We start from the raw sequence: 25,476 nt of genomic DNA on the forward strand, positions 1-25,476 counted from the left end.
AGATGGTTAGACTGCAGTTTGTTGCTTGTACACTATCCGGGGTGGCGATGGCGCAATGGATAAGACTATGCCTTTGGTGTGAGAGACTTGGGTTCAATCCACCATTGTGTCCCTGACACTTAACCCCTAGTTCCTTCTGAGGTGTGTGACCTCTGACATGTATAGCAATTGTAAGTTGCTTTGGATAAATGTAATGTATCTACCTTATGAAAGCAAACTAATAAATACATCTAAATAATACAGCCCCACTCACAGCAGATTATACTACACACTTGACCTGTTGGAGTAACTAACTAATGATATTTCTAACATGGTGAAAGACCATCCAGTGGCTGTTTGATTTAAGTAATAAATAATATTTGTTAATTATTTATTATTTTGCATTACATTATTATGTTGATAACCAGCCTAGAGGCCTCCTATGATTTCAGGAAAAACAGTTTTGTATACAAAACTGGTTTGTATATAAAAGTTGTTTTAATGAGAGAAATATATCAATGTTGTTCAGGCTGGGATATATTTACTTAGGAACTGCAGAAATGTCCCAGTGCTCAGTCAAATAGTGAAGAAGAGATAGAGGAGGATAAATTAAAAAAGTTCCATAGTCCCTGAATTTATTGTATTTGTTTTATCTGTAAAGTTTTATCTTTGTTATACCGAAGTGAGTGAAAATGCCTGTTGGTAATGTGTTGTCTCTTTGTTATTTTACCTTCAAAAACGAATGAAAAAGCAAACACAAGCAAGAGACCACAGGACAAAGGTTGTATATGTGATGCAACAGCTGTGCTTCAGTAAACACAAAGTGTTTATTCCATCAGATGTTTGGGTTGATAATCTTGCCCATGAATAGGACGTTTTCTGTGCTGCGTTCAGTGATGACGACCATAAATGGACGATTGAACTTCAAGACAGGGATGTGTTGGAAGGACATGAGGGTTATGCCAATGCCTGTGGCAGCTGCAGCGGTAGCTCCGACCTCATCGACATCCAGGGTAGCTTGGTGAACAACCTACGGTGCAATGGAGGCAGAGTTAGGTGAAAGGTGAATGGAGTATATGTAAGGGAACGTGTGTGCATTAACATATGCTCTCTGTCCTTACCTCTGAGACTACCAGGTTTTGCGCCTCTGAAATGCCACTCAAATCTGCACGATCACCAAACATGTCTGTCATTCCCATTTCAGTCAACACATCATTTAGCGTGAAGGAGGCCTTGATGGAGAACTTTGGAATATATATGTTATATTTCCTAAAAGATATTGAGAAATAGACAAATGTGTGGTGATTGATCTGACTGTGATAAGTGACATGACAGGACAAAGCTTTCAAACCAAGAATTTAAGGACAATTTAAGATTCCCCCAACTTGGATTTCGTCCACTTCAGCCATTTAGTGATATAGCCTGCGCCAATGTTTCTCTCCAGTGTTGCCATATCATCAGGCAACAACAGCAGCATGGAGTAGGTGCTGTTGAAGGGGAGGTGGAGGACTGATGTGTTAATTCCCTGGTCGTTATAGATCTCAACATTCTTCTCCATATTCATCATCTGGACTGGAACCTTGAAAATGACAATTTAAAAATGAAGTCCCATAATTGGAAAAGACACAGTGTAAAGGGTGATGGGTAATTATTGTTGTACTGTTAAATCCATTCTGAATAAATAAAGCAACTTTGAACCTTGGTGTTTGCGTCCACATTGAACGTGTCCTCCTTGGTGAGCTTGGGGTCAAATGGAGTCGCCCACTTTCCTGTTTGACATTGATGAGCAGAAATAAAACAACTTACGCTTGATAGAGTGTGATATCAAAATGAGCCAACAGACAACAAACCAGATCTCATCTAATGGAACCTTTTACCTTTGTAGTAGATGTAGCTGATAAGATACATGACTGTGTTTGGATCCAGGTTCTCGACCAGCTTGTCTATCTTCCCATTGGTCTTCTCCTCCACATACTTATTGATGGTATTGGCGCTGTCTGTGGTTTTGGTGAAGTCGACACTGAACCCATCTGCATAGTAGTACTGCTTCAAGGCCCCCAGGAACTCAGGTCGTGGCTTGAACTTGTTGTCCACAAATACAGCGGTCCCTTCACTTGATGTCTTGTTTTCCCTTTCGAGGAGTACCTGAAAGACCTGATTCACATCTGTCTGCGTCAGGAGGGTGTTGTTGAAACCCAGACCGCTGAAAAGCTGCTTGTGGGTCTCCCCCCGTGCTCCTACGGACAAGGCAGCCAAGGCAGCAGTCACACTAGCTGGGGAGTAGAAGATATTCTTGCCTACTGAGTCAGCATGAGCTGCTAACTTCCTGTACAGACGGTAGGCAAACTCTTTGTTTGCTGAAGTCACCAGTGAGAGACTGTTGGCACTGCTGTCTAGTGCAGTGTCTTGGTTTGCCGAATCATGACCGATATGGTGATGGCTTCTCCCCACGCAGATCACTGCAGAGAAGATCCAGATGCCCAGTGCTGCACGCATCATTGTGAACTAAGACAAAAGATCAAAAGTGCAGAATTGTTTATTTCGGTTACACAAAGTCAGGGCTGGTCAAAGATGATGATCAAAATGTAATTTAAAATAAGATACCAAATACCCTAACTTTAAATATATCAAAAGTAACTACCAAATACAGCAGCCACGGCATGTAGCATCATCTGAGCTACAACAAATAGTAGTGGTGGATGGGTTGACAACCTGCTAATGGTGTCGCAGCACAACGATGTTAATGACAATAAGGCAAGCTTGTACTTTTAAGAAGTTACATCATCCTGTGGGATTATAAAGTAATGTTGTGCAACAATTCTGAAACGCTTTTTTTTGGTCAAACCTTCAAAAACTTAAAGTTAATGTTAAATGTGAGGGCTGAGCACTCGGATCAAATGGTTGGCAAGAACATCACATGAATTAATTTAGCCTAGGCTATTAAAACGAACACCAAAACTTATCAGGAACTGTTAAGAATTCTAACAATTTATGCTAAAACAATCGATGGAAAGTTAGCAACCTAAACGTTTCTCACCTTGACCTTCTTCTTCGGGTGTGGATCAGTGTGCTCTGATATCAATAAGTCTGGGCAAATAACTGAGTAGGCACCAATCAGAGGCAGCATATTTATGATGTAATCACAACACTTCTCACAAAGTATTTTACACCATTATATATTTATAAAGCTATTTTCATCGACCTATCACATACAAATTAGAAAATCCTATTTTGTATTTTAAATACATGTTTCATAAATACTTCCCATCTCTGAACAAAGTTTGCTATTGCAAATACTCATGTAGTAATGCTTCTCAAAGCTACAATAAATATGTTGCTTTAAAGGCCCTGAAAACCTATTTTCTCAATCAACTTCTTACTGAGTGTTGGGCTTATAGGCGAACATACTATTTTCTGTAAAGATGGAACAATTTTGGTTACTTTATGAACAGGTTTCTGTCATATTTTCTCTCTGTGCTAATATTTATTGTAACAGAGAAATATGTAATGTTTTCAGGGGCTTTCATTTTAAATTCCTGAAATTTCACCAACACATCCCCTGAACCGCCAAGGAGGATTAAAAAAGGAGTAAATATTATAAATAAGTAAATAAAGTATTTTCTAAAGCATCTACAGCTCTAACACATATGAACAATTTGCCAATCCTAGGGTTAGAATCTCAAATTAAAAATGTCAAACATTGTTTTTAACTGCAGTAGTTAAACTTATGAAACATTTCTAAAACAATTGATCTGAGCTGTCTAAAGCTTTTTAACCACTTACCTGCTTACAGTATGTATCATCAACCACAGACAGCAAAGCACAGGCTGAACAGAGGAATATCTCCCCTTTATAAGACTGATCATAGCAACTGAACTTTGGCTTTGTTTATTCTCTATCTCAACCTCTTATTTGCTCAACCATTGCATATGTTCTGTGTAATGATTTCTGTTCAACCCTGGCCAAAAGCAAAGCAGCCATTGTTTGCTTCAGTAGCATGAAAAAAACATGTTGATGTGATGATTACGGTCTCCCGCCCATACTCCATATACATACTGTACCATACAGTAGAAAGTCATGTTTTGTATGTAAGTTGCACTGATGTGTAAACTGACTGCCAGACATTCACCAAAAGCTGCACGAGATTCATATTTTTTAATGTAAAACTTATACTTGTCATACTTGTTTGTGGCAATGAAAAGATCATCCAGGATGGGAGCTATCTTTATCAGATTTTTCCTGATGAAAGCTAAGCAGTAATGCTATCAGGCAGGGTTCAGTGAGGGCCAAAGAGCCGGCCATCCAGTTTGATGAGCTGTCTGAGGAAACCTCGATTAGGGATAACACCCCGGTTGTCTTTCACAACACAAATAGCCTCCACAAGGGTCAGGTTCTGCTTCAGCATCAGGTAAGCCAGGACCAGCGTGGCAGAGCGGCTCACTCCTACGTGGCAATGCACCAACACTTTGCCTGAGAAGCAGAGAAACATTACATTTCAACATTAATCTCCACCAAATCCTAATTTCTACCTGTTCTCTCACCTCCTCTGTTGAGAGCCCTGTCGATAAAGTCTGCTGCCGCCTGGAAGTTGACACTCAGGTCAAAGTCACAGGAGTCATGAGCCTCTATGCCCATGTAGGTGATCTTCATGCCTTTATAGATGTCTGGCTGCCCTCTGCGTTTACTGTGAGCTGCATTTAGGATGTGAGTGATTTGGTGCATGGATAGATCATCCCGGTTCTCTGCACTGTGTCTGAAAATAGACAAAAGAATATACAGTAAAATGTTGCACGTGTTTCTTGATGAACCATTCATCAACATATTTCAAAGTGATGGACTGATACTTAGAAGACAATTTCAGACATGCGAGATTCAAGACACCTGAGACATGCTTTCATGCCTAGGCATCAGGAGATACTCTCACATAGCTTAGCTGTAGTTTACGCAAGTTCCCAATGTGGAATGCAACTTGTGGGATCTTAAGTTACTTAGACTGCATTTAAATCTGATTTATGATCAGTTCCCTTTTCCACATGTGGACTAAATCCAACTTTAGAATTGGGTAATATTTGTTAAAAGTGCTCAGCCCACTCTGTCACAACAAAAGAATATTTGGAAAGTAACATATTCAGCAAGAAGTTACAAGGTCATGCTTCACGCTTGCCAGACAGTTTGTGGGATTTTATCTATAGATAAAAAGTAATTTACTTACTGGTCACCAATGTAAAGCCTTGGCCACACTTCATCTGCATGGCTGATGATAGCTTTGCCAGTAAATAAGAGTCTTTCCAACTCAAACACAGCTAAACCAGGTGAGCTCAGGTCAATTTCCACTTTCCGAGAAGGGGGTTTATCATTCCAGGACGCAGGGAGTTTGGATGTATAGGACATTGCCTTTTCGGAATGGGTTTAAAGCAAAACCCAATCCTAACTATATGAGGCAATGTCTAATCTATTAAAAAAAAGGTAGCTGCAGACTGTAGCCACCTAGTTTACTAACAAAAGTCTTTCAGAAGACAGCTGTTAAAAAGTCTCTGGAACCGCTGCGTCAAACTGGACAGAATAAATGGCAGTCTCAGACTTCTCCCCCTCACATTCACCCACCACAGGGTGTCCTAAGTGTTGTCAGGCCATATGACCCTCAAATTAAATCTAGCCTGTGCCTCAAGCCTTCTGGGCCTGCGTTATGCTTTTGCATCAAAATAGCTGTCTATTTACAGATCTGAATGCTGGCTAGCAGCAATAGGGAGTGTGCAGAGGTTTGCACTTCATAAAAAAAACTAAACAATTTCTTATTCTTGAAACTGGTGTTTCTACTTCTTTTAAGAACGAAATAGGATTTATGTGCATTCAATTTATACAGATCGCTTACTATTTCACCTTATCTAAACTTGCTCTGTTCATTGTATTTGAATATAATATAAAACAGTGAGAAATAATAAAATTCATTTGATCACAGGTTGAAAAATATACTGACATTTAATTATTTCTCTGCTATTTTCTCACTTGTAATATAATATTTATCAGGCAAAGATTCCCATCTTGTGTTGGAAACATGCATTACATCTGAAACTGTACAGTTGTGCTCCATCTAAACAGAAACTTACCAGCACAGGAAAATGAACAAATATGACAGAGGTTTGTTTTTTCCATGCAAAGCTTGTGATCTTATTTTTATTTTTTCTAATAATATAAAACCATCTTTTGAAATATGGCACTCTTTTTTTCTCTAAATCAACACATCAAGAACAGAAAGAAAAAAGAAAAAAAAAAAGACTTGCTCTACGTAAGAAAATGTATTGCGGTGAAAATCTGGATTTGATGCAACAAGGATTTTAGTGAGAAGAAAAAAAAAACAAATAAAAAAACAAATTAAACTGATCCAAGTTCTGTGACCAACATTAGCTCCATAAGCACAAAACATTACTGAAAATGTTGAAGTACCCCCTTTTCTTTACCCTCAACCGCTGATTGAACACTTACTCCAGAAAAGGGATGGAAAGTACATAACTGAACTTTTCAAGTAATTCTTAAACTTGTCCTTATGTCTCTGTAATAACATTAGTTCCTAGAGTGAAATACATGGCATTCATATGTAGGTCTGATTCTAGGGCCGCACTGAGGAAGCAATTTCATCCAAAAGATGGAATAATGGGGACAGCAATCTTTAGGGGGTTTTCACTAATCTGCTACTTTCCAAACCCAATTATGAGCTCAGAGATGTTGTGACTGTATTGAGTGGTCTGACATTGCAGTGCATGCAGGGCTGGGAGCACAATTTAAAAGGAAAGGATTGCACCTATTTCTGCAGAGACGTGAAGGTGGGGAAGGGGGGCAATATCATGATCATGCAAAATGGACTGTGATATGTAATAATAAGACAGCTGACAAAGTGCATGTGTTGTTAGATGCAGGATCAGACTAAAACCGACCCACGATCCTGAGGGACAGCATGACGATAATTTCAATCTGTATCACAGGTTAGAGACAACTAACAGTTGTTATGCGGCACTAAATTAATTCATCTTCCAGTAACTCTGCCCTGCATTATGCTGGCGAAAGGCATGACATAAAAGATGAGCTGAGCAAGAGTGTCAGTTTGAGTAGCCAACACAGTCACTCACTCATTCACTCACTGAGGCTGAAAGTCACTTATGATATGTACAACCATCAGTCTGCATTTTTAATACCACTATATCACTTATACCAGCATAATTAGGCTTCACAAGTTGATTCCATGTACCAGTTATTGCTCCATCTTGTTCTTGGTCCCATCCCACTTACTTCAGGTATTTTATATTGTGGTGGTAGAAAAAAAAACAACCTAAAGATAACACAGCTCCGAAGAACAAGACTAGACCCTCAGTGTGTCCATGGAAGATCTGGAAGAAGAAAACAGCAAAACTTAGTGGCCCACAAACCAACAAATAAGTTCAGTTTAGAAGGCTTTCTTCTCCAGCTGGTCCAGAATTGCCTGGATCCTCTGTACAGCCTCCTTCCGGGCTTGCCGGACAGTCTCCTGTCCCTGAGTCTCCACAGAGTCCAGCTCCAGCAGCTCTTTGGTCAGCAGTTCCTCCAGATACCGATAACTCTTGTCCGTCTTTCTGCCAACAAACTCATCAACATCTTCTTGAAGCAGCAGCACTCTGGCCATGACCTGTTGGACCTTAGCTAGGCCGGGGATATGGCTCAGGGGCTGAGGTCCAGCCTGGCCTGGAGACGGCGCTTGAGCCGGGGCCGAGGGCGGCGGCTCACCTTGCGAAGGATTAGGTTCACCTCTACCGGTTTTGTTGTACATTTGGGGAGGGGAACTTATTTCGGCAGGCTTTCCATTGGGTGGATTCAGGGATGGGGTTGGCCTGGGTTTAGGTCCCACTTGTGGGGCACGTTGGTGCTGTTGGTCCTACGGTAACACCAAACAAAAGATTGTGTTTAGAATATCTGATAAAGCTCCATACCATAGAAGCACCCGAACCCTTTTTACACCCTTAGCATTTATATACTACAAGGACTTACTCAAATATTCTTTGCTGATAGTTTTTGTGATTTATGAGATCTAATTCTCCAAATCTGATTTCATAAAGCCACATTACTGTATGCCCATTCCTGACCTGGGAAGAGCTCCTGTGGGTATTATGTATCCGCTTTTTACTATTATTACTGATTATATACCTACAGAATGAGCATCCAATAATTAGATTTTTGTATTGTTATTTTTCTCATTTTGAACATCTGATGCCACCAAGATCAGAGGTCGTGCACCCAGACCAGACATGTTTCCTGGTATTTCTTGGTTAAATTCAGATCAAAAAAAGTGTGACTATACCTTATCTAAACTTATCAATCCATGTACCTCAATTACATAACAATCCCAAAGAAAATGAGAACCACGTTGGAATAGCTGCAGATTCATACCTTGGGCTGGTAAGGTGGTGGAGCACCTGTTCCAGTCCCTGGCCATGCTGGAGGATGCAGAGGACGGGCAGGATTTCCGTAGTGGTTTTGTGGAGGCTGCTGGCCTGGCTGCCATTGCTGCTGTGAGGGGGCATATGCACCAGAGTGTGCCCATGCATCGGCCTGGGAGCTTGGGTGGAGAGACTGGCTAGTGGGGTACGGGGGGTTGGGAGGCATTGCATGTCCACCTTCACCGTAGTGAGGATACGGTCCAGGAGGATATCCAGAACCCTGAGAACAGAGGCAGGACTTTATATGTAGTATTTCCAAGAATATGAATTTTCTTCGGTTATTTTTATGACCAATATCACTCTGCATGGTATATCACAGTCAGAGACAATCAACTTTTCCATTTGGCAACTACCATTTCCAACATTTGACCATGGCGTGTCCTTAACTGAACTTACCCCTTGACAATGAGGACCAGGATAGTGATGATGTTGGTGTTGAGAGTGTGGCTGCCCAGATGGCCCACTGCTCTGCTCTGCTGGACAGCCCTGGTTAGGATAAGGACCTGGAGCAGGTCTCTGAGGGTCAGCACAGTAGAAAGGGTTGGATGGGTGGAAACCACTTGTTGAATATTGACTCTGCGCTGGGCTGTATACACCATGGCCGTTTGGATAACCTCCAGGCATCACCTACATGGAAAGTACAAGGGAGGGAGGGGTGAAAATGTATATATCTCACAGTGATGTAAGCTCTTAAGGTAATGAGTAGATTTACTCCTACTATAGTCCTTTCGAGGAAGAGGGACGGTTTATGTTGCATAATGAGATGTACCTGTGGATTGTACTGTGGCTGAACATCAGATCCTGAGGGATAGGTATTTGCATAGTGTCCTGTGGAATGAGACTGGGGATACCAGTAGTGTGAAGGGTAGCCTGGGTACTGAGGAGCGTCCTGTGAACACAGAATATCACGTAGGAGAGTTATTTAAAGAGGAAATGTTTGTGCTTAGGTACCAAGAGGGGTGCTATTTATAATCTGAGCTGTCCATGGTACAGGCTAACATAGAAAACTGTAAACCACATGCATCCAACCTCACCACTTACCGCAGAAATTAAATAAAGTAACTGAGTAATTTAACAGAAGCACTGACTGTTAATTTAGAGTTGCTGAACCAGATAAATACTAAGCGAATACGGACCTTGCTGAATATCTGAGAGACACGTTGTTGCTAAAAACGTTTTGACACAACTGTAGTAGCTCACTATTAAGAGTGTCGTCACGCCAAGATAACCGTGACAAACTCGGTTGAACTAGCAGTGTAGCGTTAAGTATTACATAATGCCAGCTAACTCCGTTAGCCGTCCAGCTAGCCTGAGCAGAGCTCTAACGTTACGCAGACGAGCTGGGTGAAAATGTTTTTCTGCACAGACTCAGGTCGTTTTTTGACATTTAAACACACTCATGGACAGCGGGCGAACGATGGGGATTTGTCTACGTTGAACGAACTCACTTACCATTGCGTTTTTCCAGTCCCCGTGATTATCTTCCGAGTTGCAAGTCGAGGGCCAGCCAGGTTTCAGATTTGACTGCATTTGGTGGTGATGCATCAGCTAAGCGCGGTCCCCGGCAGCCGTCCTGTCATCTGCCATTGCCCAAAAAACAACAACAACAACAAGCCTTTTCACGCCTGGCGTTACTTATTTGAACCGTTAGTTGGTCTAAACTGTTAACAACGATGTTGCTGTTTTCTACAGAAGAAGAGATCGCCTGATTGGAATCAGGAAATGATTGAATGACGCCGAGCTTAGGTAATGATGTACTGTCTCTTTAAGAAGAGGAGCGAGTACAACTATAGAGCTCTCACTCCGCCGCTATTTTCCGGTCTGCCGAAAACTAATTGCCGTCTGCTGGAGCTGTATTAGTCTCTTCAATCACTTTCTGGCAGGTGAAATAGCCTACTGCATTTTATGGGTTGTATTGGCCATTTAAAGGTATTTTAAGAGGTAAAAAGTACTAGGTGAGCTATAATCTGTCAAATATAACTCTTCTGAATGAAATCAACTAATTTCAGGGCAGAAATAACCTTTCAGTCAATAACAAAAGGCTTCAATCATTTTCTGGCAAGTGAAATACTGCATTTTATGAGTTGTAGTGGCCATTTAAAGGTATTTTAACAGGTGAAAAAGAGTGGATTGGTTGGTAGGCCTACACAGCAAGTAAAATAATGCATCATGAGTCATAAGGATAATTGCAAAATTGTCTTAATTTTATATCTAAGTTGGCAGTAAGTCATGTTAATTAGGCTACAGCCCGTTTCCCAAATATAAACAAAGATATTACACATAGGCCTACCAAACATCAGTTTTCGGCAGACGATCACTTTTCGGCACACACCTGTACCACGATCTTCGTCATTACGGGATGAGGGACGCTTGGATCTGCCGCCATTTAATTACCTTATTCTCATACTGCATACAGATGTGATGTGTGTCTACTGTTTAGGGAAGTTTGGATGAAATTTTTTATTTAATTTTGTTAACGCTTTGGCTAACACAGGTGTTGAGTTGTTCCGAAACTGTCAATGTCGCCTGCACATATACGATCTTCGATGTCACGTGTTGGGTCAGTAGACGCATTTAGCCAATAGGAAAAGCGTAAAAATATATGATATTTCTTCCAATAATATTTTGTATTTAAATCTTAAAAAACGACCCGTCTTTTGTGTTACATTTATTAAAGAGGTGTTTAAGGCACCGATAGAAAGCAGTTAATGAACTGAAATGTGATTGGATTGCAGCGCTGAAAGGGTTAAAGGTCTACAGGAAGTTTATCCCGGGCGTGTATAAAGACGCTTCCTGTGCTCTTCTCAAGAGAAACATATTTTGAAACATTCATGGCTTGACCATACATTAAGATACGAGAAGCAAATAACTTAGCAGCCCAAGATGAACTACGTACCAGGGACGGCTAGCCTCATTGACGACATCGACAGTAAGTTGGAGAAGAGGATCCACTCCCTCGGAGATGCATAGATAGAGACGGGTTTTGTGGGAAATTGTTTCAAGATGTGGCATCGTGTCTGACAAATTGAATCACTTGTTACCGTTTGATATTGTAACTAAACATTTTTGTGTTGGTTGTATCCTGCAGAGAAGCACCTGGTGCTGCTCCGTGATGGCAGAACACTGATCGGTTATCTCAGAAGCATTGATCAGTTTGGTATTAACTCATTTATTTGTCTTTCACTTGTTGTTAGCCTACTCGTTTATTGTGCAAAGCATTCCCAGCTAATTCCATAAAGCCTCAGCTCAAATGTTAAGATTCCCACCATCTGAAGTTTCTATTTTGTGTTTTTCAATGCACTTTTTCTCTAACCTGTTTCTCTTGTTTCCCCCAGCCAATTTAGTTTTTCACCAGACAGTTGAGCGCATCCATGTGGGAAAAAAATTTGGTGACATCCCCAGAGGAATATTCATTGTGAGAGGAGAGAATGTGGTGCTGCTCGGAGAGATAGTAAGTGGGAATGTCCTCCTCTTATATATGTATGTGTGTGTGTTGGACTGTATAAATGGCTGAAATTATACAAACTGGTGTTCAATAACAGTAGATGCTAAAATTAATTTGACCAAAGTCAGAATTGTTATTCAGACATTCACATAACCAGCCAGGTTGTCGAAACAACAGGTGGCTACAATGCTTATGCACTCATGCTTATAGTTACAGCTAACTTTTATTTATTTTTAATAGCGATAAGTCACGAGTTACAAACTAAGTAAATGACATCAGTTCTGCTGCTCTCTGATCAGTCTGTTTGTTTGTTTGTTGGTAAATAAGGCTCTTTATTATAACGGCGCTTGTTGTGTAAACAAGGATGCACACTAAGCCAGGTTGGTACATGGATGGTGAGATGTGTCTTATGCAGCTTCCAGATGACTGAAGGCTGGCTGGATCTCACAGGAGCTATAGACTTAGAAAGATAAAAAAAAAAAAAAAAAAGTCTGACTCTTATTCACAACATTAAAGAGTTATAGTAACGGAAACATCCATCCAACATTTTTTTTTGCCATCATCAGGCATCTTTGATGTGAGATTGTGCAAAGACACCTTACACACATTACAGTGACTGTATAGGACGTTCTCGTCGTGTGTGTGTGTGTGTGTGTATATTAAAAAAAAAAAAAAAATAGGGTTGTAAGTAACAATCATTTTCATTGTTGATTTTATTATCTTGGTTAGTATATTGGTCTACAAAAGATGATGGCAAATTTCAATCAGTGTTTCCCAAAGCCCAAGAAGACATACTCAAATGTCTTGATTTGTCCACAGACCAGATTTTCAGTTTACTGTCCGAGTAAGGTAACCAGGAAAAATAGATTTGTTTTCTTAAAGTGCTCAAATCGATAATCAAAATAGTTGGCAATTTTATAGTTGACAACTAATCTATTAATTGTTGCTGCTGTAGCACATAGTGCAATCATGACCCATGAAACCCAAACGCCATATCTCTCTCATAAATATGCATCATGCATTCAGTCACAAAGCAGCATTTTGACAGGTGTTTAAGGTATTTCATGTAATCTACAAAGAATAGATGCATAGGCGTTAAGTGCGTCGTATCACATGATGATGTAACACCACTTTCATTTATAACAACAAACACAAAGTATCAATACACCTCCAAGCTTAGTGCTCTGGGAGATGTTAACATGTTTTGTGGTAGTAGAGGTTTGCGGTAGCCTGATAATTACACTGAGCTGCCATTTGAGTTTAACTTCATTATAAATGTACTACTCTTTAATTTAATTCTATTGTAATTGCGACTGTAGGTGGATTTGCAATCTGCACACAGGCTAGGTTTGTGGTTTAGTAGGATCTGGTGCCCTTTCAGACATATTCGGTGCAATACTAGATTGATAGAGAGAGGTGTGTGTGTAGCCAGTGACAGATGAAATGTTGTGCCTTTCTCTGTAGGATGTGGATAAGCCCTGCGACACACTTCTGCAGCAGGTCTCCATTGAAGAGATTCTGGAGGAACAACGGTTGCAGCAACAAGCCAAACAGGAGACGGAGAAAGTCAAAATGCAGGTCCTAAAGGACCGTGGCCTTTCCGTCCCCAAAGCTGATAACTTGGACGAATACTAACGCTGACTTGATTCCAAAAGCCTCTTTCTCAGTTTGAATCGGACTAGGATATTTTAAGTTGAATTTGAGAGCATGTGGGGTTGTTTATATTTTGGGGGGGGGTTTATGGGTACAAGCCTGCATCATGCAGATGCTGAGCCTATATACTGTAGTGTACTGTATGAATTTAATTTGAATTATTTGGAGGGGGGGGGGGGAAATGTGATAGCTGCTCTGTTTTGCAGATCACGACAACAGCAAAATGGGGAATATATATATCTCACTCTATTGGCAATTTAGCAATTACTTTACAGCAGCACTTTGTATTCTGTCACTGATGCGGGGAGTCTTTTTATTTGGAGATATGCGGTCCTGCTATTGACAAAAAAAAAACAGTTGCTATGCTCCATTAAAAGTTTAGTTTTTCATTAAGGATGGTGTGCTTGTTTCATCGCGCGCACACACATCAGACCATATTGCCCATTCTGTTTTACTTGCTCTGCTGTGCTAGATGCATTAAAGGGTAATTTCAGTGTTATTAAACCTGGAGGAAGATGCGGATGGAAAAATGAGTCAGACTTGGAGAGCGTTCGTCCTGTAGTTGCATAGAGGGGCTGCTAGCTAGATTTTTACTTACTGAATTTTTGGCTGATTTCGACAATGTAGAGGAGTTATTTGAATTTGATGGCTGTCTGTATTTGAGAGAGAGGATAAGGATTAAGATATCTAAGAAACGCCAGCATCTCAATCGGCAAACCATGTAGCACGCTGCAATGTGACATCAAAAATTCTGTTGGACTGAAAATCAAGCATTTTTACATTAGGCCTATGGAGTTATGTCAGTCAGCTGATTACTCTAAATTGCAACCTATTTCCAACTACTTACGGTTCTTTTTTGAGTGGCCCCAAAGGTAAAAAAATGTAAGACTTTTATTTTGGACATTAACTACACTGATGCAGTAAAAATGCCTAATTAGGCCTATTAGTTTGTGGCCTAGTTATTTGTCCTGAACTCAAATCTAACATTTATTGTCAGAAATGATGGAACAATGTGTTTAAACTACCTCAAGTATCAAAGAAGACATTTCATGGTACAAATTGTCATTTGGAAAATCTCTAAATTGATCTTACACACTATATTATTGATACGTAAAAATACTTTATTTTCAGTCTGTATATGTAGTCAGTTATCCTGAACTAAAAGGGGTTAAGGAACTAGGCTGTTTTTCCAGCAACCCAAAAGAAAAGATATTATTTTTTTTTTTACCCTCACTTTAGGTAAGACTTTACAGAAACGCCTGTTTTTGGAAAGTGAGAAAAATGACAGTAGATAACTCTGCCTGTCAGCTCCCTTTATTTACCATAAAGGTGACAATAGGCACTCAAAATTTACGCGCAGATGATTTGACCACGCACGGCTCAATTGAACAGTTATCAACATATCCTACCACTTGAATTTGCCTTTCATCGAGATGTATGATGATTTCACTGTGAACACTGTACCTACTGTCTGCATGAGAAAAACGTTTCTAGGAAGATGTCAAGCTGTGTAGTTAAAGTATGCATTCCGGGCAAACTTCAAAATAAAACTCCTTAACGCCACAAAATTCATCAAAGTAGGAGTTTCATGGGCCCAAATGATTCAGGGGGCACAGGTCGAGCATGCTTGGGATTGGCTGCTAGATGCTTGGGACTGTTATCAGCTATGCCACTGACTAGTCACTGGGGCTTAAAATGGGGGAATCATTTTTGTCTCAACAGTAGGCCTCCTCCCATACAAATGTAGCTACCATAGCTACATTTAACTGTTGAAGGGAGGGGTGTGGTTATTCATAACGATGTGCATAAAGTAATACCTACTTTGCATCATGTAGGCTGCATGATGTTACAGGTTGCGTATAGGCTTTGGGCACTCGTTGGGATCTAACCTTCGTAAGTTTCACAAACATAGAAGAGGGAAACGTACTAACCTGAATATGGCCCAGAACAAACGTTGTAGAAATAAAAACTTCAATCCATACGGACCCATTTAGTTTGCAATTACTGATTATGATATCCCCTGTAAATCTCAGCAGTGTGCAGAGGCACTTCACAAGTTAGGTGTCTACACCTGTGCTTCCACGTCTTCTGTGAAAAAGGCCAATCATTATTTTATTATGCAGAAATTCTACCACCAGAGGGCGACTTTAGGCTATCTTTCCCCAACTTTGCCGCTGTCATAAAGTTGAGTTATTGAAAGTCAGGCCCATCCTCAGAGGCGGTCTTATCAGGTAACAAGTGGAAACACGTATGTGAAGTCCATATACAACTTCAGTGAGTGGGCACAAAAATAATTGTAATGTACGCTTGTGTGTCAGCATTTTGTTCTGGCTATAATGCACCTAGGGGCAGAAATAATCAGTAGAGCTGGTGATGTGATCTTATTTTGCTGACAAATTAGCTTAACTTCTGTTGGAGTTGTTTCTGCCCCTGGCTTGACGCAGCTGTGCCAGAGAGGCCCAGCCCATTTTGATTACGCACTAACAGCGGAGGGGGGCGCACGCTGTTGTCCTCTCTTGTGCGATCAGCCAACCCCTGCCGTTGTAATGTAAAGCTGGTAGTATCCTGGTGTACCGCTGTAAAGAATCCGCTGAAAGGACCCGGTTTACATACATCGATGCCTCAAACTTGAATAGTTCCTGCATCGGAGAGATTCTGCAGCCAAATTACGCATGGAATGGTTTTGGGGGGATTGGAGTAGAAATGCAGCGCCGCACGTCCAGCTCACAACAAGAACCATGCCCAGCTTACATTGCAAGCAAATCTATGACATCCTGTTTTATCTCCTACGAGTTTGATATGAGTGAAATTTGTTCGGACACCGACGAGGAGTGAAGACATACACAGACCAGAAGCCGAAGGACGCTGTTTTCGCTGCAGACGCGTGTGTACCGAAAACCTCTGCATTTAGGATTTCTCTCTTCTCTTTTGATGGAGCTGGAGAACATAGTAGCCAACACTGTACTGCTAAAAGCGAGAGAGGGTAAGTTGACACATAAAGGAGCTAAGTGTAAATAGTAAGTAGTCCTGGCTGTGTCACATTTTGCGCTTAATAAGCAGAAAAGGTGGGAACAATCGTAATGACGGCACTAGGTATTCTGCTGACTATACGACTCAGTACAGCAGGTAAATCCTACAGATAAAACAGAAAATGAGTCTTGTGCGATATTACAGACAATATGGACACATCTCATTGAAAACTAATCGTCTGGTGATCAATTTTAATCTAAAATCAATCACACGGATCATTTTATTCTCACCGATTTTGACAGATCATATGCGTTTTCCCACATATGTAAAGGGGGGGTCTGCCTCCCACATCCGCTTTCGCTGTGTGCAAATGAATGCGCTCTTTCGCAACATTATACATGCTGAGGCAAACACGCTGGAGCAGGGGAATAACTCTTTTCACAGAGGGAATAAATGAGTGCGCTGGCTGGCATTTGAACGGTGATCTGATGACGTGACTGGTGTTAAAATCTATAAGTATGTGGCTTGCGCAGAGAGGGACTCTGGTTATCAGTGTATAAACGGTCCAATGTCTGTGAGGGCCAGATGCAGTTTAACTACAAATGTACATGGTGTCATTGTTGGCTCTTTTTTGAGGAAGACCGGGTCGTGCTGAGGGCAGGAGCAGGTAAACATCATGCAGTCTGACGCCATGATTGTTTCTCTTTAAGTCGTCTGGATGTCCCTGAACCTGATTTGGGAACCAGTGGGTTGAAGGGAAAAAAAACCCCACCGGCATCATACTTCCTTGGAGCTCTGGATGTGTGTCACACTTCTATCTTTTCCCCAATAAATTATGTAATATTTTCCTAGCCGCACTCTACATGCCAAGTAACTCATTTCTGAGGTCTGTCAAACAAGTGCATACATAAGTTTGGTTGCAGGCAGCACGTGGTTTCATGTGGCAATAGTCTCTGTGGGGTTGCGGGGTGAAGTAGGAAAAGACTGCTCCTTCCATTTATCTCAATGATGACATACTGGGGGGGGGGCTATTCTGCAGTGCTGGCAGAGAGAGTTTCATGGGAATTGATGGGATAATGGAGTGAAATGTTGTCAAAACCCTGACAAAGGATGCTTTGGCCTGCAGGTCAATCTGGATGCTTGTTTTATAGGAGCAGAGAACGACTGGGCCGGGTGAATTAAGCTTCATGAATTAATAAGAGCCGTTAATGACCCATGACAAGTCTTGCTTGTCCCAGCTGCTCCTTTGGTGCTCATCCAGTCCCTGCCCTGTTTGTGTGTGGGAGAGAAAAGGCCTTTCACAATTTCACATTAAGGGATGAGATGGTTCTTTTGAGTTGAAGTGAAGGGAAGCACAACTTTCTCTGCAGCTCGATCAATGGCCCTACAGATGTAGCCACGTGAGAGAAGATCAACAGCTGAGTTCAAATTTGTTGCACTACACATATTAAAAACATGTCACAGGTTGTTGCGAGTGTCATTTTAACTGCCTGAATCATTGCAGGTTTTATCTTTCAGGGCCCGGTGCCAAAGACGGTGCAGATCCCTGTGTGCTGGTGGTAACTCTCCTGCCTCTCGCTCATATGTGTGGCAGCGTACAGTATACACAGAGGCTGATTTGAGGTCATGTACCAGCAGCAGTGAGAGAATGTGAATGGAGCAAATAAAGTGTTTAGTCCTGTGTTTGTTTATGCGAGTGCGTCTCAAGCCAGAGGTAAAGCGAAGAGGCACACTTTCTTTCTCCAAACGCTCCCAGGGACCCACAACAGGAATGCCCAGTTTACGATTTGCCCTGTTTCATGTTCATACGTCCCCAAATCAGCAAAACAAGAGCGGAGAAATAAAATGATATTCATATCTCTGGGCCAGGAGCAGCAAAACAGGCCCTGTGTCAAGCTCGCATCGCCCTTTGGCTCTTCTGTGTCAGCAATGACTGATCTGACAGTAGTGACAGTAGATTTGTGACAACTAGTCATTGATTACGAGAACCTAGATATTGTACGTTATTAGATTAGATGGCTTAAAGCTTTTGGATCAAAAAGGATTGGCAATCAATACGCTGTTTCATGTTGTTCAGAGTGGAAAATATAACTAGTAAGTTTTATTTGCTTAGAAAAAAGAAGCAGCTCTTATCATATTGAACCATATCCTTCAGTGACTGCTATCTTACATAAAGCCAAATGATATTGTACACTATCAGTCAGATGCAGCCCATAAGCTATTTAATCAAATTGATCGTTACATAACAAACTGAGTGGGCTACTGCCATCCATGCTCCATCTTCCTGTGGAGCTGCTCTCTGGTATCTGCGGAAGATACTTTATGGATGATGAGTATGCAGTGAAATGAAACACCCCAATCTCCAGCGTGGTCATCTGAGTATCATCTGACAGCTACAGTCCTGTTAGCCATGTCAGAGCAGCAGGAAATGGTGTGCTGATGTTAAAAAGATCTTTGTCAGCTGAGGATGTTGGGAGGTCACAGCAGATAAAAAAAGAAGTTCTGTGAAGTTATTCAAGACTGACATGGGTTTTAGTTTCAGTGAGATCTGTTTGGGTTTGCTTTTTTAATGTTAACTGAATACAGGTAGACTAGGTAGCAGGTTTAATACTTGGGGTAGGCTATACTGTATTTTTTGGTTGGTGTGTGTGTGTTACCAGATGAGGGGTGTGGGGGAGAATTCCTTTGTTTAAATGTAACCTGAACCCAGCTGCTCTGACGAGAGCAACATCAGTGCAGTAGACCCTGAGCTGTGTGTGTGTGTGTGTGTGCGCGCCACTGCCTGCCTCCCCATTCACAACTCTTTCTGGCAGTAGTTGCAGATTCCAAGCCAGGCGAGCGAACGTCATCGTCAGTCGAAGTGAATGAGAGTAAGGGGGAAAAACTGCATTGCTGCGTCTAGATGCCTTTCTTGAATTGCGGTAACAGAGCCGGGTTATTTAATTTGGGCTACTCAACTGAATTCCACTAACTCCATCTATGCCTGCTGGCTTTTGCATTCGTAGTTGTTCAAGTTAAAATCTCTTCTGTTACATTTGGTGTAATGTTCAGATTCAGTGCAGGGAAATGCTTCAGCATAACCAGCACAAACGTGGATATCTCCATGGTAAAATGACCTGAGCAGTGAAAGAGTAACTAAGGTGAGACATAATGATGATGGGAATATGGCAGTTGTTCCCCATTTGTTCTGCCTTTTTTGTCTCCCTCATCATTTTCACAGTCAAACGATTTACATAATGGCATTAGATTGAGAGCCAGACTTGTTGAAAGAATGTTTTTGGAAGACTGTAATCTTCTGCAGTGATTCATTTATTTGTTTTCAGCCTATAGAGGAATCTCTTTAATGAATCTTGGTCCGTGTTTAACAGCATATGCTTTAGATTAGAATTACAGTATAATAATTTTTATCCAAAGCGACTTACAATTGCTATATATGTCAGAGGTTGCACGGCCCTGGAGCAACTAGGGGTTAAGTGTCTTAGGCAGGTACACATTGGTGGATGTGTCGCAGTGGGAATCGAACCCAGGTCATAGACTCAATGAACAAATGAGAAAAGAATCATCACATTAATGATAATGAAACTAATTGTTACTTGCCCTAGTATAATTACATTTCTTAAATAGTAGTTCATTTAGTGGGCCTATTGGTTGTCAAAATGAAAATTTGGTAAAACCCCGAAGTTATCTGACGTTGGCCCAGAATGACAATTGTTAAACTCCTTTGTGTGCTAAATTACAAATGAAGGAATCCATAGAGAAAAGCATTATGTGATTAGCACCTAAATATGGTGGCATCCAGTCATTTGGGATCCTCTAAAGTGCAATAGGATTTTCAGAGGCCCAGATTCAGATTGCAACAAGCCCTGATTGGATTGTCTTTTCTTTGACACCAATCATATCATGGTTTTTTTCCACATTGCACTTTCAAGATGATGTTGCAGGTTCAGACACTACAGGCCAACTGAACTGATCAGAGACCACAACAAACTATGCATGATACAAGATAACACAAGATAACAGGCATGATGTATTTGGCCGTACAAGTGATTTGTTGTCCCTTCTGATCCTCCACCTGTCAACTGATAGTAATTTTGGCATTTATAAAACACAGTAGACACATACAATGCCACACCTTCCCATTGGCTGTATGGGCAGAAACTGGATTTGTGATGCATTCAAGCACAATAAATTATACTTGCTTCATCTCCCCACTTTAGAAACTTTAGTCTCCCTGTACCAATATTGTGGCCACATTGACCAATGGATCTATGTGCATATACCTGTGGGTATGTTAGCAAGTACAGAAACACAGAGATGCTACCGTTTTCTTGTTTACCATTTGAATGCTACTACATGCAAATATTCCACCAAATTAAACTATGGCAATGGACAGAACAACATCATCACTGAAATGTCTAGAGAAGAATCTTATATTTGTTTGACCAGTTTTGTTTGTTTCTTATTCATGCGCCTAACTATACAAAGTAGTTATTTCACGCTGCAATATTTTCAGCACAGTTTCAGTTGAAATTGAAAGAAAGTCAGTTTTTTGTGTGTAAATCCTTCAGAATTAAAGTGCAGGGACTATTGTATTGGTTCCCCATCTTCAGTTATACTTAGAGATAAGCCAAAGAAGAAGCAGAGATACCCATGTCTCCATCGACAGCGCGCCAAAAGGCTTGCTGTGTTTTGAGTGGGAGTGTGACTCATTTTTTCTTGAGTGGAAAATTTCAGCTCTCTGGCTCTTACTATCTCTATTGTTATTGCTGCCTCTACCCACACATACAGTATACATAACTCAGCTGGATGCAACAAGTTCACGCCTGTTCTCTGGGAGTTGTCAAGTGGAATTCTGGGAAATATAGGAGATAATTATCTAAAGTAGAAGTAGACAAGGTAGGCTGAGGGAAAGTGGAAGCAGAAAATTTTTAATTTTTACAGCTTGTCACTAAAGTACTCCAGGAATGCACTGAGCAGCCAGACTGATGATACCTTTTTTCCCCATGTCAGATATACAGTGCATTGCTGCCACATCTCTTTAATGAAACATCCAATGAATATTTGATGTGCATTAATCGTGGAATAATCAATACGGCATCTTATGAAGCTTCCTCCCTAATGTCTCCTGCTGTATGAGGAGCTAAGTGCTTGACCATGTATTTTTTTTTTAAACACGTCCATGCAAAATGATGCACACACAACACACAGTCAGACGTGGGCAGGGCAGGAAATTACACATGGCCGTGAAATTTAAGTTAATAAAAATGCCAGTTAAATTAAAACTAAGGGATCTTTTCACCTTGTGTATATTTTTTGGGTGAGGAAATAGCCATGTGTCTATGAGACTTTAGTCCCACCGTATGTTATATGTGAACTTATGGCCTGGGAACAGTTTAAAGTGCATTCTGAGAGGAAAAAACAGAGGAGTTTATGCCATCTAATATTGTTAAATAAAAAAACTCAAAGAGCTCCGACTCTTTAAGATAGGGGGGGAAAAAAGACGAGTAATGCCAAAATGCCCCAGATAAATGCGGTGAAAGCTGAACCGCCAACTTTCTCTCAGCAGTTCAGCTCAGTTAAGGCCATAACACACTCTCCAGTACCTTTTTTTATTTTTTTCTTTCTTTTTCTTTTGAGGGATGTTGCCATAACAGGGACAAAGGAAAATGGAATGTCAACATAAGAGCAAGAAGTGGAACAAACATCTTCGTGTGTGTGTGTGTGTATTTGGGGACTAAAAGGAAATGGAGAACAACGGCAGAGAATATAGACCGCTTGAGAAGGGTAATGTAATCACTTTAGACCCATTTCCAGGATGGGTTTGTGTGTATGTGTACGCGCATGCACACCCATGTTCAATAATATCTGTCCGCATACAGTGCACCATGTGCTCCATCAGTTTGATAAGTTAGTTTGTTTTCATTGGAAGCACTTTTCTCAATGTTTGCTCACTTGTGATGTAACTGCAGAGTTTCAATCCATGCGAAAAGACATAAAATCATCACTCACAGAGACTTAGGATTGCATTGCCATAATTTTCGCCCTATCAAAACATTTATGGAGGTGAACAAACACACTAACAACGCGTCACAGCGTAGGAGCGTCCTATTACGCGTAGTTTGATGTGGACTATGCTCTGTCCTGGTTCTTTATGGATGAGCAAACAGCATGTTTTACCCAGCCTGCCCGGGGGAGGGGGGGTTGTGGTGCTTTGATCGCACTGCCCTGGTGGGTTATATAATTTCTATTGAATGCCCCTTCAAACACATTCCATTTTTAATATATTTATAGAGCAGGAAACTGGTGGCACATGACTTTTCCCAGACAGGAAATGTACCCTGCCTTCTGCTGCTTTTGTGAGATCTCTGTCCTTGCATGCAAGTTTTCACACTGAATGTCTTCCAGCACATGGTGGTTCACTTATGAACACGCACACGTACACACTGACCGACATAGTTACTCTAGCGACAACTGTCTCAGCTCACCAGCTCTGAGGTCATGGACCGGTTTGACCACCTCAGTTTGTATTAACACATTGCTCCTGGCCTTGGGCTGGTTGCTATTTATGGCAGTAATGTTTACAAGGACATAAAGACAGGAAAATAGACCCACTTGTGTATTTATTTTCTTAGAACAAATCTAGCTGTGAGCAACATGTTGCACACTGCATTCTTGTCTAAATCAATCCAACACATGAATGGGTAGAGCTTTCATGCTAAACACAGCTGCATTGTTAAGGTCAACTTAGAGTCAGGTGTTGGCACATAACTGTAGGCTAGCATTGATATTGCTGATAAGATCTCTTTTATTGTCTATGACTGATGTTGAGTTTATGACCCCTCATTAAGCGGTTTAACATGTGACCCGCCTCCCTCCCCCCAGCAGCCAAAAGAATAGTCGAGTGTTGCCAGGTAAAAGGTGTACGTCACAGATGTTTGCTTTGAGTGCATTAGCAGATGTTACAGCCGGATCATCCCGTAATTATTGCGATAATGAGGAATACGTGGACAGAGATGCTCGTTCAAAATGGTAATAAGGCGGCTGGACAGAGGGACCGACATGACATCATGGTGGAACAGGGCAACAAAGAGCTTCTTCCTGCTATAGTCCTCCCCTTGTGATCAGGTCTGGGCAGTGTTTCCCTCGGCTTCCTGTGGCACACAGACGACACACACAAACACACACTTTTTACAGTTAAACTAAACCTGAGGGCTAACCTCAAAATGTCCTTCTTTAAATAACAAATTTTTCACATGTAGAGATATAAATGGAGGATAATGTTACTACTAAATAAGGCAATAACATTAACTACAGGTTTGAATAAATGAAACCATGTGTAGGGTTTAGTGCAGTGCTGTATTTGTATTACTTTGTACAGGAATATCTAATAAGCCTGTAAAATATAATATATATTTGTTTAGTTAATTATCTTCCACCTTTATTTGACTCTACATCCCTGCTCATGCTGTATACAAAGTAACATGCAAACATTTGCACATTTTGCATATTTGCTGCACAACTCATAAAACGCATCTGAAAGGTGTGATTAATTTCTAAGCATCTCCGTCTTTGTTTTTTCAAGAGATGGTTATCTAGTACTTTGTAGTGTAGATGTTTCTACCGATAAACCGTATCGGAAAGCAAAACCGTATGTGTATTGTTCTGAGGAGAAGCAGGAAGAGGATATTTTAGAAAGAGTGCCAATGCAAATCTCTCTGCTTTGCTTGACAATGTTATGTTGTGTATTCACCCCTTATGTTTTGCATCCACAAAAACACAGGCCCCTTACCTGCGGCTCCTAATGCAAATACATTTCCAGTATTGAACTGTTGGACATTGTGGGAGAGATGCAAGAGGGAGACTTTGAGAGAACAAAGGTGTTTGTATCATCGTCTGGTGCTGGTTGGCTTCACTGTGTTGGTACCTCGCTGACCACCACGATATGACTCAACCGCGATGCCGACATTTAACAGATCAGGCAAAGGAGGTTATGTGAGAATGAGTGAGAGTTGGATAATCAGAAAGGGATTATCAGTTTTTGGAAACAAGAATGAGATTTGCGACTTGCGGTGCATGGAGGAGATGCAAAGTGCGAAGAGTCACAGAAATCTTATTAGAATCTCATTTTTTGCAAAGTGTAAGTGAAAACAATAGCACATTCATAGCTCTCCTCTGCCAGCTCTCTCGCGCATTACATTTGGCTGCAGATGTTGTTGTTACATATATACCAGATGCACAGCGCGAGTTTCAGGATGTGGTTTTAGCTGGTTGTCCACAGCAGATCTAACTGCACGTCTGGAGTGACAGTGTAAGTTGAGGTGTTTAAAACCTCAGAGACCGTGTGTGTGTGCTACAAACTGGTTAATGGCTTGGATTCTTTTGTGTGTCAACACTTTTTGAATATAACCTCACAGCTAAGCAGGGATGTTGTTAAATGTGTGGATGGATGAGGCCTGCAGAATTGCCCCTATGTGGGTTAAATTGAGCATGAGGACATTACTATAGAGAGGTCACAGTAGAAACAGTGTGTGTGTGCACACAAACAGAGATCTTTAGGATGCTGGTAACCCCCTGGTGCCGCGCCAGACGGATGTCGTTCCCTCTCTGACCTTATTTTTGCTTCATTTGACATGCCTTTATGATGTCAGAACTGCTAAGCAGAAACATGAATAAAGGGCGGCAACCACACTGCCCTCATGGAACAAATTAGACCGACAAGTTCCTGTGTGGAGCGTACCCACGGCGCAGTGCGTATTTCTACTCGTGCGTGTGACAGAACATGAGAGAATGAGAACTGTTTAATGGAGAAAGAAATAATGGGGGAGCGAAGACAAGAGGGTTTATGGACGACATTTATGAGCATAGTCATACTTTTAATAGCCTAGTTTTGTTAAACAAGAACCTAGAATTACTGATCTGGACATAAAACAAAACAAGTGTAAGTGGAGTGCCCCCCCCCCCCCC

General features: G+C 41.1%; 5 protein-coding genes across 7 annotated transcripts in view; 2 read left to right on the top strand and 3 right to left on the bottom strand.

Moving 5' to 3' along the window:
- Positions 1–768: 768 nt before the first annotated feature.
- On the bottom strand, positions 769–3,784 carry LOC123960448 (serpin A3-5-like). Of its 2 annotated transcripts, none has more exons than XM_046035188.1 (6): positions 3,763–3,784; positions 1,857–2,484; positions 1,678–1,748; positions 1,365–1,558; positions 1,101–1,248; positions 769–1,009 (listed from the first exon to the last, which is right to left on the bottom strand). In XM_046035188.1, the coding sequence occupies exons 2-6, from the start codon at positions 2,476–2,478 to the stop codon at positions 815–817; spliced, it is 1,230 nt and encodes a 409-aa protein (XP_045891144.1). In that variant the 5' UTR covers positions 2,479–2,484; positions 3,763–3,784; the 3' UTR covers positions 769–814. The 2 variants fall into 2 exon arrangements, with proteins under 2 accessions (XP_045891144.1, XP_045891143.1); XM_046035187.1 differs by lacking the exon at positions 3,763–3,784 and adding an exon at positions 2,621–2,656.
- A 372-nt stretch (positions 3,785–4,156) lies between these two features.
- Positions 4,157–5,476, bottom strand: LOC123960742 (dual specificity protein phosphatase 26-like). Its single transcript, XM_046035664.1, has 3 exons — positions 5,192–5,476; positions 4,521–4,732; positions 4,157–4,449 (listed from the first exon to the last, which is right to left on the bottom strand). Exons 1-3 carry the CDS (start codon positions 5,368–5,370, stop codon positions 4,256–4,258), a joined length of 585 nt encoding a protein of 194 aa, XP_045891620.1. The 5' UTR covers positions 5,371–5,476; the 3' UTR covers positions 4,157–4,255.
- A 463-nt stretch (positions 5,477–5,939) lies between these two features.
- Positions 5,940–15,491, bottom strand: bag4 (BCL2 associated athanogene 4). Of its 2 annotated transcripts, none has more exons than XM_046034237.1 (6): positions 15,474–15,491; positions 9,897–10,024; positions 9,214–9,333; positions 8,841–9,071; positions 8,395–8,664; positions 5,940–7,882 (listed from the first exon to the last, which is right to left on the bottom strand). In XM_046034237.1, the coding sequence occupies exons 2-6, from the start codon at positions 9,987–9,989 to the stop codon at positions 7,418–7,420; spliced, it is 1,179 nt and encodes a 392-aa protein (XP_045890193.1). In that variant the 5' UTR covers positions 9,990–10,024; positions 15,474–15,491; the 3' UTR covers positions 5,940–7,417. The 2 variants fall into 2 exon arrangements, with proteins under 2 accessions (XP_045890193.1, XP_045890192.1); XM_046034236.1 differs by lacking the exon at positions 15,474–15,491 and adding an exon at positions 10,735–10,849.
- Positions 11,214–13,935, top strand: lsm1 (LSM1, U6 small nuclear RNA associated). The gene is made up of 4 exons (XM_046034239.1): positions 11,214–11,373; positions 11,533–11,601; positions 11,780–11,895; positions 13,354–13,935. The coding sequence occupies exons 1-4, from the start codon at positions 11,328–11,330 to the stop codon at positions 13,522–13,524; spliced, it is 402 nt and encodes a 133-aa protein (XP_045890195.1). The 5' UTR covers positions 11,214–11,327; the 3' UTR covers positions 13,525–13,935.
- Positions 15,492–15,928: 437 nt separating the features above from the next.
- Positions 15,929–25,476, top strand: part of grk5l (G protein-coupled receptor kinase 5 like) — a 23,439-nt gene continuing 13,891 nt past the window's right edge. Inside the window, exon 1 of the mRNA XM_046034235.1 lies at positions 15,929–16,525. Within this exon, the coding sequence (XP_045890191.1) occupies positions 16,474–16,525 (52 nt within the window). The 5' untranslated portion in view covers positions 15,929–16,473. The remainder of the gene's footprint in view (positions 16,526–25,476) is intronic.

The sequence above is a fragment of the Micropterus dolomieu genome, linkage group LG21 (genome assembly GCF_021292245.1).
Source record: "Micropterus dolomieu isolate WLL.071019.BEF.003 ecotype Adirondacks linkage group LG21, ASM2129224v1, whole genome shotgun sequence".
Classification (NCBI taxonomy): Eukaryota; Metazoa; Chordata; class Actinopteri; order Centrarchiformes; family Centrarchidae; genus Micropterus; species Micropterus dolomieu.

Excerpts from the sequence above, each read along its gene's own strand:
- LOC123960448 (XM_046035187.1), bottom strand. The coding sequence starts at position 2,641 with ATGCCGTGGCTGCTGTATTTG. Across the intron at positions 1,249-1,364 it reads CTGAAGTGGACGAAATCCAA|GAAATATAACATATATATTC; the intron begins GTTGGGGGAATC and ends AATATCTTTTAG. Across the intron at positions 1,010-1,100 it reads AAAACCTGGTAGTCTCAGAG|GTTGTTCACCAAGCTACCCT; the intron begins GTAAGGACAGAG and ends ATTGCACCGTAG.
- LOC123960742 (XM_046035664.1), bottom strand. The coding sequence starts at position 5,370 with ATGTCCTATACATCCAAACTCCCTGCGTCCTGGAATGATAAACCCCCT. Across the intron at positions 4,733-5,191 it reads AGGCTTTACATTGGTGACCA|ACACAGTGCAGAGAACCGGG; the intron begins GTAAGTAAATTA and ends GTCTATTTTCAG. Across the intron at positions 4,450-4,520 it reads CAGGGCTCTCAACAGAGGAG|GCAAAGTGTTGGTGCATTGC; the intron begins GTGAGAGAACAG and ends TCTGCTTCTCAG.
- bag4 (XM_046034237.1), bottom strand. The coding sequence starts at position 9,989 with ATGCATCACCACCAAATGCAGTCAAATCTGAAACCTGGCTGGCCCTCG. Across the intron at positions 9,334-9,896 it reads GGGACTGGAAAAACGCAATG|GACGCTCCTCAGTACCCAGG; the intron begins GTAAGTGAGTTC and ends CTGTGTTCACAG. Across the intron at positions 8,665-8,840 it reads CTGGTCCTCATTGTCAAGGG|GGTTCTGGATATCCTCCTGG; the intron begins GTAAGTTCAGTT and ends CTCTGTTCTCAG.
- lsm1 (XM_046034239.1), top strand. The coding sequence starts at position 11,328 with ATGAACTACGTACCAGGGACGGCTAGCCTCATTGACGACATCGACA. Across the intron at positions 11,374-11,532 it reads CCTCATTGACGACATCGACA|AGAAGCACCTGGTGCTGCTC; the intron begins GTAAGTTGGAGA and ends TGTATCCTGCAG. Across the intron at positions 11,602-11,779 it reads CAGAAGCATTGATCAGTTTG|CCAATTTAGTTTTTCACCAG; the intron begins GTATTAACTCAT and ends TGTTTCCCCCAG.